This window comes from Rutidosis leptorrhynchoides, chromosome 10, assembly GCF_046630445.1.
Source record: "Rutidosis leptorrhynchoides isolate AG116_Rl617_1_P2 chromosome 10, CSIRO_AGI_Rlap_v1, whole genome shotgun sequence".
Classification (NCBI taxonomy): Eukaryota; Viridiplantae; Streptophyta; class Magnoliopsida; order Asterales; family Asteraceae; genus Rutidosis; species Rutidosis leptorrhynchoides.
The window spans coordinates 300,757,784-300,772,342 of NC_092342.1; the positions used below are offsets into that span (position 1 = coordinate 300,757,784).

General features: G+C 34.0%; 1 protein-coding gene across 1 annotated transcript; it reads left to right on the top strand.

Moving 5' to 3' along the window:
- The first annotated feature begins 6,529 nt into the window (after positions 1-6,529).
- LOC139871192 (uncharacterized) lies at positions 6,530-7,267 on the top strand. Its single transcript, XM_071858928.1, has one exon. It carries the CDS (start codon positions 6,530-6,532, stop codon positions 7,265-7,267), a length of 738 nt encoding a protein of 245 aa, XP_071715029.1.
- The last annotated feature ends 7,292 nt before the right edge of the window (positions 7,268-14,559 follow it).

Sequence of the window (14,559 nt, forward strand, 5' to 3'; positions counted from 1 at the left end):
TATCATTTATTAGCAAAAATAACATTTCGATTCCTTTTCAAAGTAGCCAATTTTGTCACAGCTCCAGCAAGTCAACTTCGACTGTTCAGCCAGACTAGTCTTATTATAACCTCGATAGATACGTTGCCCGCTCGCCATTGTTACTAGGAAACTTTTAATATTCCACCATATTACCACCAGCGTTTAATCATCTAAAACACGATTTTTTTGAACCCACCTCGGATTGATAACCAGTGATTCAGATATTATAGCATTAAATGCAGAAGAAACATAAAAATGGTATATGGTCTAACCGGCCAAAAGTTTGATGATAGAAGATAGTGAGTTGGTAAAGCTCAGAAAAAGAGAAGATTTGGAACTGGAAAACGGATTGAGCAAAGTATGAAAGAGGCTATGGATAAATCACAAGGACTGAACATGTCTTCAAATGATCCAAATGATTCAGTGTCTGCTGAAATCGTTAGCAAACACGTTACTCCTTATTCTAAACCTTCACAGACAGATATTCTTCATCATCATCATATCTTAAATATTATAAGATATCTTCGTATCTTCCATTATACATATTCTCCATATCTCTGGAGATATTTTCGCAACTATTCTTATCTGAGATCATTTATCTCTCCGTAGTATCTGCAACATAAAAGAAACTGTGTTAGTTTCTAAATTCTGAAAAATTCAAATATGAATGTTTTTGAAGTAGTGTTGGGAACTGATGCATGGGTTAGTATAATATAATGACACTTGATCAACGTCATTATATTGCAGTAATTCATGTTGAGTTTCTAATGGAACGTGATGATTCACAGAATATACCGTTATCATGTGTCATTTACACGACTCTGACATTCTATCTAATCTCTAAACATATTAAGAAAATATTTCTTGATGATTCGGTCTTTTTCAGGGTATTCTGGTAATTTGACAAATCAAGATAGTACCCTTTCAATTTCCATCTTAGAACAATTACTATGTTCATTCTGGAATCCATACCTACGAATTCTGGACCATTACAAGAGCTAATTAATCACAAGAAGAAGAAACGAAAGGACAAAACTCCGAAATAGAAATTGGGGTATAAAACGCAGCAAATGGGAGAGAACATTAACTGTGGATGACAATGATTACGGAACACAGATACAAGGACATCGAGGTATAAGGGATGATATAAAACCCAACAACCACCCGTAAATTATAAACCGTAGATGTCAATGCAAATAGCAACATAAAGACACGGAAGAACTAGAAACACTATAAACCCTAGGGTATAGTAGAAGTAAATAGATTCTTCCGGTGGCAGGTTAAAAAGAAGAATGACAGATATAAAAGTTAAGAGGATATCAAGGATTAGGATGGGATGAAGCATATTAACAAACACTTTAATGTATGAATTGAGGAAGAAAGAATAGAAGGTGTGAGTCTTAAGAAAATGGAGAAGGCAGATTTATAGGAAAAATATCCGACAGAGCAATCGAAGCAGATTTGCGCGTTTGAGCAAAGAAGATCTGAATCTCCTTAATTATCGAAGAATCAAATCTTATTATGAATATTTCTTCTAAATTCCTTAAATTCCGGAAATCAATCTTGAATACGCCGCCGGTTAAGTCAAACCTGTATTTATTCATTTTCACTCTTTTGCGATAGCTTCACTTATACTCTTCGAATAATCAAATTGGGTTACCTATATTACCCAATGATGATAAAACTCTATGTATCCGTTTACATTCGTCATAATAACATTCTTACTGTTAGCCATGACGACCTCTATCAAATTTCGGGACGAAATTTCTTTTAACGGGTAGGTACTGTGATGACCCGGAAATTTCCAACCAAATTTAAACTTTAATCTTTATATGTATCCAACACGGTAAGCAAAATCTGTAATATTGAGTCTCGAAAATTTTGAAACTACATTCATGTAATCAAATACCTTTTGACCATGCCTATCGATTCACGAACAATTATGTGAAAACAAATATATATACATATACATATGTATGTTTTTTTTTTTAAATTGTGAGATATTAATAAAACATTGAACGGATTATTTGATATGAATATAAGCTATGAGATCTATTTTATGAACTTGGAAATGCTATCAAGGTATTGAATGAATAATACTTTACATGAACGTATTTGTTCGATGTAAGTTTATCGACGAGATTAAAAAGATGATACCAAATGATTGAATTATCAGATACATTGAATTATGATTACGTGTCTCTGTTATGAGGTCCAATTTGAATTAGGAAACCCTTACTTTTTAACGGTATTCGGAAATAATGGTGAAGTGATCTTCAAATAAGAACAAAGTGTCACTTATCGAGAGTTAGTCAAAAGTTAGTGGAGAATTGAATTTCATAATGCATTGATTGATCTATTTTCAAACATGTGAAAACGTTTTCCGATATAATAGAACTGGTTATTTAAAATATATTTATTTAAATAACGTAAGTTGGTATTTCGATTATTAGTCATATATATAGAAAACCTGCGACTTGTATTTAGAATATATGTTTTCTAGATTCATTAAGCACACGATAGTAACACTCTCTTAGTGATGCGGTTGATATTTAAAAATGTTAGTATATAAAGAAATTGGATCTATTTAAAGCCTTAAAGAATAAACAAAACGTGTTATAATATTTTTCTAAACGATTATAAAACAAACTTTTAAACATAATTGGTTTTGAAAAGTTAACTAGTATGTTATTAGATAAATTTTAAATATATATCTATATTTTAAATTAGTCATAAAACGTTTTGATTTTAAACTAATATTAATAAATAGGCTTTGATAAATAACAAGATTATGGATTATAAAAGGAAACGACCAAAACACTCAAAAGATTAAGTTACACTTTGAGTGGGTTAGTTTTTAATTAATTTAAGTTTAGTTATTAATAAAGGTACATGTCTCAAAATGTTTAATTTAAAATAAAATATTTTGATAAACAACGAGACTTTGATTTAAATAAGTAAATGACCACAGCGCTAAATTTTATAAGTGATATTTTTATAAAGAAAAATTATTGTTAAGAAAGTCTAATTTTTGTAAAAGGTACACGTCGCGTAACGTAAAAGGCTAGTTTTTTAAACGTACGAAAGTGCGCCCGAAAAACCGAAAGTGGTACATGAGTCGTGAAACTACGACCGTGTCATTTTTGTAAAAATTATATTTTTACCATGAACGAGAATATAATATAATATTTAATTAATTCTAAAGATTAAATATAATATATATTAAATAATATATAATCTATATGTATCATATGTGTTTTACGTAACATAAAGTGTCGGCACAAATTTTTTTTTTTTTTTTTTTTTTTTTTTTTGGTGGAACATGAGCTGTAAGAAGCATGAGGGGGTTTGGTGGTGCCAACCTCTATAAAAATCGATCGTTTCATTTTTCTGTGATTCATCTATATCAATCTCTCATTCTCTCGTATATATATATAACATATTATTATTATTAATATTATTATTAAGATTAATCTTAATGTTATTATTATTAGTAATACTAGTATTATTAGTATTAGTATTATACATAAAATACTACGACGAGGTCATGAGCAAATTATTTCAAACATGTTTTGTGAGCGGGATAGAGCTAAGGAAATTATGGGTTATAGCTAAGGAGGTTATGGGTAATGTTTGAGGGTTATGCTCGCGAGGTCAATCTAGTGTTTAGCGTCTCCGTTGCGTCTACGTACCTTTCCTGCAAATTTGAACCTCAATATTGATACGTAAGCACTCATAATTTAATTTTTACATACTAATAGTGTATCCCTGACTAGTGCTCGAGAAAATAGGATTATGCATGCTTGTACATTTGATATTGCCCTTAGATAGGTTATGTTGAATCTTAAAGGTTGTTATACTAGGGATGAATTAAGGTATAAGATATGCATGTCATTGGAAAGCTAGTGAAAAATTAATAACTTTACCTTTAGATGCCAAAGGGATCCGATTGATGGATTAGAAGTTATAGCCAATTGAAATTTCGTAAAAATGATTATTATTATCGTCCTTAATATCGTTGTTCTAATTTTTATCTAATTGTTAATATTATTATTATTATTATTATTATTATTATTATTATTATTATTATTATTATTATTATTATTATTATTATTATTATTATTATTATTATTATTATCATTATCATTATCATTATTATTATTATTATTACTTTAATGTTAATATTAAAAAGTATTGTGAAAATTAAAGATACAATAATTAATTACCATTTTATCATATCATTTTTTTAGTAAAAATAAATATTGATTTTTATTAATAAAATAATAATAATTATTATTACAAAATAACACGACTGTTACTTATTATTATTATCAATGCTAGTTTATCAAATAAAAATGGAATACAAATTATATAAATACCTCAATAGAATCTATCACAATATTTTTATAATATTAATTGCACTTTATAAATTTTATTAATTAAGATATATAAAAGTATACTTTAATATAAAATGGTATTTATAAATGAATTATATTATTTACTCTATTAAATCTTTTAAAAATATTTTAAAAATATAAAACGATGATATTTAAAAATTATATAATAATCATTTTTGAATTTGGAAATCATTTTGAATCAAACTAGATTTTATCGACCTTTACATATTAGACTCGAGCATTAGGATTGTGGTACACTATGACTTAACTTAATGTATTAGACAGATATTGACAAATACATAAATAAATATAAATAATTTAGGTTCGTGAATTCAAGGCCAACCTTACACTTGTTCAATGATGTCATATGTATTTTTACTACAAAATACAATACGGTGAGTTTCATTTGCTCCCTTTTACTCTTTACGTTTTTGGGCTGAGAATACATGCAAATGCTTTATTAACTGTTTTACAATATTTATATGCGTGAGTTTCATTAATCTCTTTTTAAATGCTTTTGCAATATATATTTTTGGGACTGAGAATACATGCGCTGTTTTTATAACTGTTTTACGAAATAGACACAAGTAATTGAAACTACATTATATGGTTGAATGATCGAAATCGAGTATGCCCCTTTTTATTAAGTCTGGTAATCTAAGAATTAGGGAACAGACACCCTAATTGACGCGAACTCTAAAGATAGATCTATCGGGCCCAACAAGCCCCATCCAAAGTACCGGATGTTTTAGTACTTCGAAATTTATATCATGCCTGAAGGAGGATCCCGGAATGATGGGGATATTCTTATATGCATATTGTGAATGTCGGTTACCAGGTGTTCAATCCATATGAATGATATTTTTGTCTCTATGCATGGGACGTATGTTTATGAGAAATGGAAATATGAAATCTTGTGGTCTATTAAAAATTATGAAATGATTATTTATGTTAAACTAATGAACTCACCAACCTTTTGGTTGACACTTGAAAGCATGTTTATTCTCAGGTTTGAAAGAAATCTTCTGCTGTGCATTAGCTCATTTTAAGGATATTACTTGGAGTCATTCATGACATATTTCAAAAGACGTTGCATTCGAGTCGTTGAAGTTCATTAAAGATTGTTATTAAGTAAATGACGGATTAGGTCATTTATAGTTGGATATTATGAAATGGTATGCATACCTGTCAACTCTCGATATAATGGAAGTTTGTCTTTTAAAAACGAATGCAATGTTTGTAAAATGTATCATTTAGAGGTCAAGTACCTCGCGATGTAATCAACTATTATGAATTGTTTATAATCGATATGGACTTTGTCCGAATGGATTAGGAACGGTTGTTAAATATTTTCCTATATAATGATGCCTTTTGGTTTAATCAACGCGGGTGCGACATATCAACGTTTAATTGACACCGCGTTCGAAAAATAAATTGGGCGTAATCTTGAGGCTTATGTTGATGATTTGGTGATCAAAAGCGCAACGCAAGAGCGAATCGTAGAAGATATGAGCGAAACATTCGACACATTGCGAAGAATAAACAAGAAGCTTACTCCGCTTAAATGTAGTTTTGGCGAAACCGAAGGAAAGTTTTTGGGATATCTCGTTACAGAACAAGGTATTCAAGCTAATCCAAAAAAGATTGCGGCTGTTGAAAATATGACAGCGCCGAGAACGGTTAAAGAGGTGCAAAGTTTAACGGGAAAGTTAGCTGCATTAACGCGTTTCTTGTCTAAAGCTGCTGAAAGACAATTGTCGTTTTTCAAAACTTTAAAAAGCTGCTTAAAACAAAAAAGTTTTGTTTGGTCAAGCGAAGCAGAAGCTGCATTTCAAGAAATGAAGAAGTTGTTGAAAACTTTGCCTACATTAATAGTGCCAATTGATGGTGAAATTCTATACCTTTATATATCAGTGGCAAATGAAGCTTTTGGCTTAGTTTTAATCGCGGAAAGGGATAAAATACAAAAGCCTGTGTATTTTGTCAGTAAAGCCCTTACAGGAAGTGAAATAAACTATGCGCCGATTGAGAAGTTTGTATACGCGCTTATTTTTACATCGCAAAGGCTAAGAAGATATTTTTAGGGGCATCCAGTACATGTGTTAACCAATATGCCGATCAAGCAAGTCTTAGCAAAACCAGAGATATCTGACAGACTTGCGTTGTGGGCGGTAGAGTTGGGTGCTTATCAAATATCTTACCTTCCGCGAAGTGCTGTAAAGGGTCAGGTTATGGCGGATTATCTCGCTGAAATGTCTGTAGGGTTGGAGGTGATTAATGAGCGAACAACGTTAAAACCGGTAATGGGCGAAACTTGGGATTTATTTACTGATAGTGCTTCATGTGCAGAGGGCGCAGGTGCGGGTTTGGTTTTGGCAAGCGCAAGTGGTGAAGAGCATCGTTTTAATTTTGATGTGACAAATAATGAAGCGGAGTACGAAGCGATACTTGCTGGTTTAAATATTGCACGAAGAATGAATATAACTAAGTTACGGGCATTCACAGATTCGCAGTTAGTAGCAAATCAGTTTAATGGATCTTTTGAAGCACATGATTCTTCAATGCAGAAATATTTGCAATTATTGAAAGTTTTGGCAGAGCGGTTTGAATATTTTGAACTCGCGCAAGTGCCAAGAAGTCAAAATAAGAAGGCGGATGCTTTAAGTAAATTGGTTGCTTTAGCGTTTTCACACTTTCAAAAACAAGTTTGGGTTGAGGAATTGCCAAGCAAATCAATAGGTAATGACTTAATGGTTGCGTCTGTTGAAGAGGAACGGTCAAATTGGATGGAACCAATTTTGCAATACATTCGCAGTGATGTTTTGCCAAGTGATAAGTATCTCGCCTAGTAAGAGAGCGAGCACTAATGTATATCATTCAAAATGATATCTTATATCGCAAATCGTACTGCGGTCCAATGATGCGATGTGTTGGACCAATTGAGGCAGAAATGATAGTTGATGAAGTGCATAGTGGTTCTTGTACACTGCATTCAGGCTATAAAACTATTGCTGCGAGAATTATGCGGATGGGTTACTTTTGGCCATCCCTGTATCGCGATGTTGCGAAAATTGTTAAGAGATGTAAAAGTTGCCAAAGGCATGCTCCGCAAAATCGAATGCCAAGGCATGATATGATTCCTGTCAATTCGCCATGACCATTTCACAAGTGGGCTATTGACATTGTAGGGCCATTTCCTGCGGGACCTGGCAATGTCAAGTTTCTAATTGTGGCAATTGAATACTTTACAAAATGGGTGGAAGCTAAGGCGGTTCGCACTATCACTGGTGTGCAAGTGCGAAACTTTTTGTGGGAATACATTGTTTGCAGATTTGGTATTCTGCGTAAATTGGTTAGTGATAACGGTGCACAAATAGCAAAAGATCCTTTTAAGACATGGTGCACTGATTTGAATATAATACAAAAATTTACATCAGTAGCGCATCCACAGGCTAATGGATTATGCGAAGTAACCAATCACGATATTGTAAATGGCATAAAAGGAGGTTATGCGAAAAGCGAATCGGTTGGGTGGATGAATTACCCAATGTGTTGTGGGCACATCGCACTACTTTCAAGAAAAGCACAGGGGAAACACCTTTTAGTTTGGTGTATGGCTCTGAGGTAGTAATACCCGCTGAAATTCTTGTGCCAACGCATAGAGTCGCTAACTTTGAAGAAGAAGCAAACGATGATGCATTGGGCGAGAATTTAATTTTCATTGAAGAGCGAAGGTTAATGGCTGCTATCAGAGAAGCGAATAATAAACAGAAGATCGCTAAGTATTATAATAAACGAGTACGAGCTTTGTCTTTCGATATAGGCGAATAGGTACTGCGAAATAATGAGGCAAGCAGAGCAGAAATGCTTGGAAAATTGGGACCTAATTAGGAAGGCCCTTATCAAATTGTAGCAATTAATGCAGCAGGTTCATATAAGCTCGCGGATGTGGATGGGCAAACTTTACCTAATGCGTGGCATGCTGTTTTACTAAAGCGATATTATGCATAACTCTGCGCAAAGTTATATGTAACCTAAGATGCATATGCGTAATGTGCGAAATTAGTTTCAAGGCTTATAGTTGATATTCTTTTTATGTCTTCTAATTTTTTAATTTTTACAAGTCTTGATCACGCTTGTAAGAATTTCAGAATTGACATTAGAAAGAATATGCGAAATATTTACTTGTGAAATGTAAATAATTATGAAATGTTTTATACTCTGTTTCATAATGTTGTGATATTTCGCAGTGTTTAGATAGCAAAGTGATGAAAATGCCCACTTTGGCTGCAGAAATTATTGCGAAAGGAATTTATATCCTAAGTGTTTGATTTAGCCAACGCTTAGATGCTTCGTAATGCTAATTGATTGCCTAAGGATCGTTACGGCGGACTTATAAGATTCATAACGTATAAATATATACGCATACAGATTGTTTCGCAAAAGTACACATTTATTATGTGCACAATAATAAAAGTTGGAAATTACAAAGGACAAGTCCGTGTTATGAATATTTGATAATGAAAGCGCTATATAAATAAAAGTACTTGCAAATATAAGAAAAAGCGAAATTTTATTAATAATGACGCAGAGGCAGCTGCGTGCTGTTATACAAAGCGAGCTTCTACTCCTTGGTTAAGTCAAGCTTGATGATGTCATCTGCTGTGATATTCTCTCGCTCGCTTATTGCAGTTATCTTAGGGAAGGGAATTTCGGCTATGCCCTGCTGAGCAACTGCGTATGCTGATTTTGCCTCTTCTAAGGAGCAAAGGCGATCAACAATGGCAGATGGTAGTGGATCTGGCAGTGGGCAGTTGATGGCAATCTCGTCCATAAACTCTACCCTCTCGCGTAGTTTTAATGCGGCAGCGAATGTTGAAAAATTCGTGGAAACAGGCTTGGAATTGAGAATTTTCCTAGCCAATTCGGGAAGATGTTGGCGAAGCTTGGTGAACTCAAGCTCCGCAGAAGCTTTAGAAGCTAGAGCGCTGTCTCGCTCTGCTGTAAGCTTCACCACATCCTCTGACAGCGATTTAATAGTGGCTTGTAAATTGTTTTCTTTCTCAGTCGCAGTAGAAACCTGTTGTTTCAAGTCATCAACGGTGGTTTTTACTGCGGTGAGTTCGTAGGAGAGGTCAACACAGCGTTTCTCGTTGTCCGCAGCTTTGGCCTTCTCGGTGTGATATTTTGTTTTTTCAGCCTCAAGAATGTTGAAAAACTGTTCTTGACGGCAAATCATATCATATGCAGAATTGAAGCACATGTAGAAATTTTGAACAAAACTGTTATGCGCATCCACCGCAGAGAGCTTAGAGAACTCACGGCGAAGCTCGCTGGAGATTGCTAACTTCATCTGTTGGCACTGATCCAGAGCAGCAGCAGCTGAAGCATAAGTGTATCCTGATAAACCATCAATTCGCACCCCGTAAGAGTTGGGTGAAGTGCGAAACAACTCTGTGATCTGATCAAGAGTGTTTGGGCTCGCAAAAATGGGATCACCAGTGGAATCGCTTGCAAGATAAAGCAATTGGTTAGCTAGCGAAATAAATGAATATTGCATGTTATTCATATGAAATAATAATCGCAATGTGCCAGTTTGCTGGTTCCCTTCGTAATCCGGCATAATTGGATTATCGAAAAGAGCGGCGTCTTGTTGTTTGAGCTTTTTACTTTGTGATTGTGGCAGCGTCTGTAATGGTTGTTTGGTGGAGCTTGGCTTTGAATAAGGAGATTTGGAGGTTAAGTCGACAATGGGAATGGATTGCTTCTCTTTCGATGATGCCGATTTAGCTTCCGGGCTTGTTAATAGTTTGGTGATCAAGGTTTTTGGGTTAACCTTGCTATCAACCTCATCGATTTTCATCTTTGGAATGAAGGTAAAGTTATGAATAAATATGAAAGTTGTAAAGGCTAATCAAGAATTTGATTATTTGCGAAGTAATTCAGAATAAGGAAGTGGGAAATTTATTATTTTGATCCACAGTATATAGGGGATGCAAATGTAGTACTTGGTTGTGTTGTTTGTCCGTTGAGATAATTCAAACGGTAACATTTTAGATAATGAATAACAACGGTAACTTAGTTTGCTGTAACGGTAACAAAGGTAGAGCGAAAATGTCTCAATGCGAGTAATGGTTATGACAACTGAGAATTTTTTAGAGTTTATCTTGATACATCTGCTATGCGAGATGTATCATAATAAACTGGGGGGACTTGATCATATACATAGCATTGTATATGTATATTTTATTTGCTAAAGGCTAAAAGCAGAATTGCGTGAACTATAATCCAAAGTTATGGAATATTCTCTGAAAATAAGTAAAGCAGTTATGTTTCCGCGCTTATAAAAGACTGCGGGTCATTTCGCTAAATTTCCGCGGATAGTTAAGCAATCCGCAGACCGCGAGTGTTTAGAATACTATAAATAGAGAGCATGACCTCTCATTTAGAGGTTGTTGATTCTCTGTCATTTGCCCAAGCCTTTGTGATTTCCACTTGTGATCTTGCCCAAGGGATTTTTACACCGCGCTAAGGTGAATCATGCTAATTGAAAATCAAGATCGGGTCGGGGTGGTTGATCAATTGATTGCTAAAGTGAAAGACGATCATTGGGGCCCAAAATAATCATCAAACATCCCATCCTTCATCTTATTATTGCACTCGATCCTTAATTAAGTAATAACTTGATATAGGATCGATCACAATTATAGGTCATATCATAGTTTTTGTGAGAATAATGAAATATAAGTTTAAAATAATTATGCGTTACAATTTTCTTCACAAAAACCATAACATGACCTATCATGTTTGTTAGGAATAAAGCACGTGCTCCCTAAAAAGACTAGATAACCCTAGGTTATCAAACCCACTTACAATAAACGAAAATAATTGATGTTTATGAAGAAACTAGCAAAAACGATAAAGACAATAGAATTTAACGAGGTTATATGTAATCACGAATGATTACTTTAATTCTCGGCCACCAAAGAGAGTTCTTTTATTGATAAATTTCGTGGATACATGTACGAGTTACAATAAGATACTTAAATAGGCAAAACTCAACAAGGAAATAGCTTTGGGAACAAGAAAACACGTTTTTGGAAACTTGCCCGTCATGCATAGCCGCGCCGCGCCCATAGAGGGCCGCGCCGCACCACCAAGGCAAAATCTGAAACAGAAGTTTTCTTCAGCTCGACCCCTGTTCACACTCTAGGCCGCGTCGCGCCTAGGAGAGGCCGCGGCGCGCCTTGTCTAGCAAACCAAATTCTTCTTTTTAGAATCCTTGTTTAACTTACTTCGCACTCCAACAATCTCCCACTCGAAGAGACGTTAAACAGCATCCATCTTAACCTAACATCATCAACTTCATCATCATCCCACAATAACAACTTTGACCAGCTAATTATACCTCCTTTTGATACCGCCGGATTTGCACCCGAATCACGCCGTACTTCTCCCGATAACCTTCGAGCAAGTGAAGTCTTTCGACACCAAAAAATACCACTGAGCTATAATTCGATCCTTTTGTTACTAGTTTGGGAAAAACAAGAACCTCTCTTTGGTTATGGCACATACCTCCTTAGTTTTGGAGATAACGGGTCGTTTGAATCCGACCCGACCCAATTAACCCCATCGCCCAAGCGATCCACCCGTACACAATATCATTTACCCGATTCAACTTTTCAACAAAGAATAAACCCGCCGGTAGATCAAACATGTGGATTGTAGCGACCCGACAAAATCGTCATTGACGGCGCCGTCTACTTAGGTCCCGTTACGTGGTCATAAGTCTTTAAAACAATGTTTGACCAAAATATGTCGCATTCATTTCAAATGTAAAGATGTTTCAAAGTTTATAAAGTAGTTCAATGACTAAACATATTACAACGTTTTAAGTACAAATGAAATCTATGCGACACAATTTAAAGTAAAGTCAAAAGACGCTTCATGTATGCATGTATACTCGATATCCAAGCAAGTATCAAAATAGAGTGCGAAAGCATGTATTACTTAGCATTCAAGGACCTGAGAAAAACATAGAAAATTTGTCAATGAAAACGTTGGTGAAATCATAGGTTTAATAAGTATATTGTATTGAACCACAAGATTTAGTATAAAGTGATTATCCAAATCTTTTACATTCCAAAAGTTTTTGTTTGTATCACGAGCACCCAATTACCAAGGCTTAACTGAATAGTACCTCTGCATCATAGTGTTAGAACCTATACTATATCTCGAAAATATGTTTCATTCATCCGAATGAGGGTTCGTCAAACCCGTATGGCCACACAACATAAGTTCTCGCTTACACCCTACAAGTGTAACTAATAATAATTGGACTTGAGGACTTTTGTTCTAACTCATACGTAGAATGTTTTTTTTTTACTTGTGTTCACTTTGTAAAACGAAACGTTTATATTTTCACATCCCAAGTATAAGTATAAAAGAGTAAAAGTGGGACTATGATCTCACCTTGAGTGCACGGATATAAATGTACTTCACAAGTAAACGTGTGCAAGAACGAATGCTAGTCTCGACCTAAACAAATAGGTTGTATCAATATCGGTAAACACGTTCGGTCAAAGTTGTTCAATTAGTCCTATGGCTCGTTACGACTCGATTAATATAGCATGTGAGTCAAATTGTCAAGTTTCATGCAAGATACAAGTATAAAAGCATGTTAGAATGATTACATAAGTATTCGGTTAAGTTTAAATAAAAGTCAACTTTGGTCAAGTTAAAGTCAACGAAAAAGTCACCACGTTCGGGTCGTGTCTCGGACAATTTTTCTGAGTTTTATAATCATATATAAGCATTTAAAAACAAGTTACATGTTAATCGGAGGTGCATAGCATAGTTAGAATTAAATGGTAAATGACCAAGTTGGGCAGAAATCTGTAGTTCATTTGGACGCCGTCCAAAGAGGCTAGACGGCGTCCAGCAGTGAAGGACTGGACGGCGTCCAAGGACTGGGGCGGCGTCCAAAAATGTACAGATTTCTGTTTTGCTGAAATTTCACAAGTGCACGAACCAAACTTCAAACAATCACAATTTATGATCCGGAAATAAACAAAACATGTATCTTATGTCGTTGAAAAGGTATTTTGACGAGGAAAACAACTAAACATATATCATCAACTAAATCCAACATTTATTACACCAAAGTCCAACATTTATGCTCAACATAATTACTCCAAGTTCATTAAATGCGTTTCATGATTCGGGCAACCAATTTACATGTATGATATGCCGTTTCGAAGGTATTTAAATATACATTGCAACTAAACACTTACCAATAACATTTCATAGCATTAAATACATCAAAAGTTCATATTTAAGTCTATCAAACCCTAACCAAAATCACAAAATCAATAATCATGTTAGTGAAGTTTTCTTAGTCAACCTACACATCAAAATGAAGCTAGTGATGCTAGTAACACATTTAATACATGAACTTTTAACATCTAACAATATTTAAACACCCAAATCTCAAGATCAAATATGTCACTTTTGAAGTTCAAGCTAGTTACACCAAAACTACAAGATCGAGCATACAAATCATATATTCATGTTAGACTCGAGCTATAGACACTAACTAACACTGTTATAAGTCAAAAACATCAAGAACATTGAATTTAGAGTTTTTAGAAACTTACCCAAAAGAGATGAAATTGGTATGAAATTGAAGGGGAAGATGCAAGGATTCTGTAACGACCCGGAAATTTCCGACCAAATTTAAACTCTAATCTCTATATGGTTCCGACACGATAAGCAAAATCTGTTATATTGAGTCTAGAAAGTTTGAAATCTATCCGGATAACTAGTTACCCTTTTGACCATTCCCGGCAATTCACGAACAACTGCGTGTAAATAAATTTATGAATATATATATATATATATATATATATATACAAGAGATATAAATTTTATGTGTATATTACATATATTATTAGATATTGCATAATTAGATGTATTATTAATATATCAAATTACAAATTGAAAATATAATTGTCATATTATTACTTTCGTTATAAATATTAATTTTAACATTAACATTTAAAATATAATATATAGATAAGGAATTTGATATATATATATAAATCGTTATATTATTAATAATACTAACAAAAATTGTTATCAT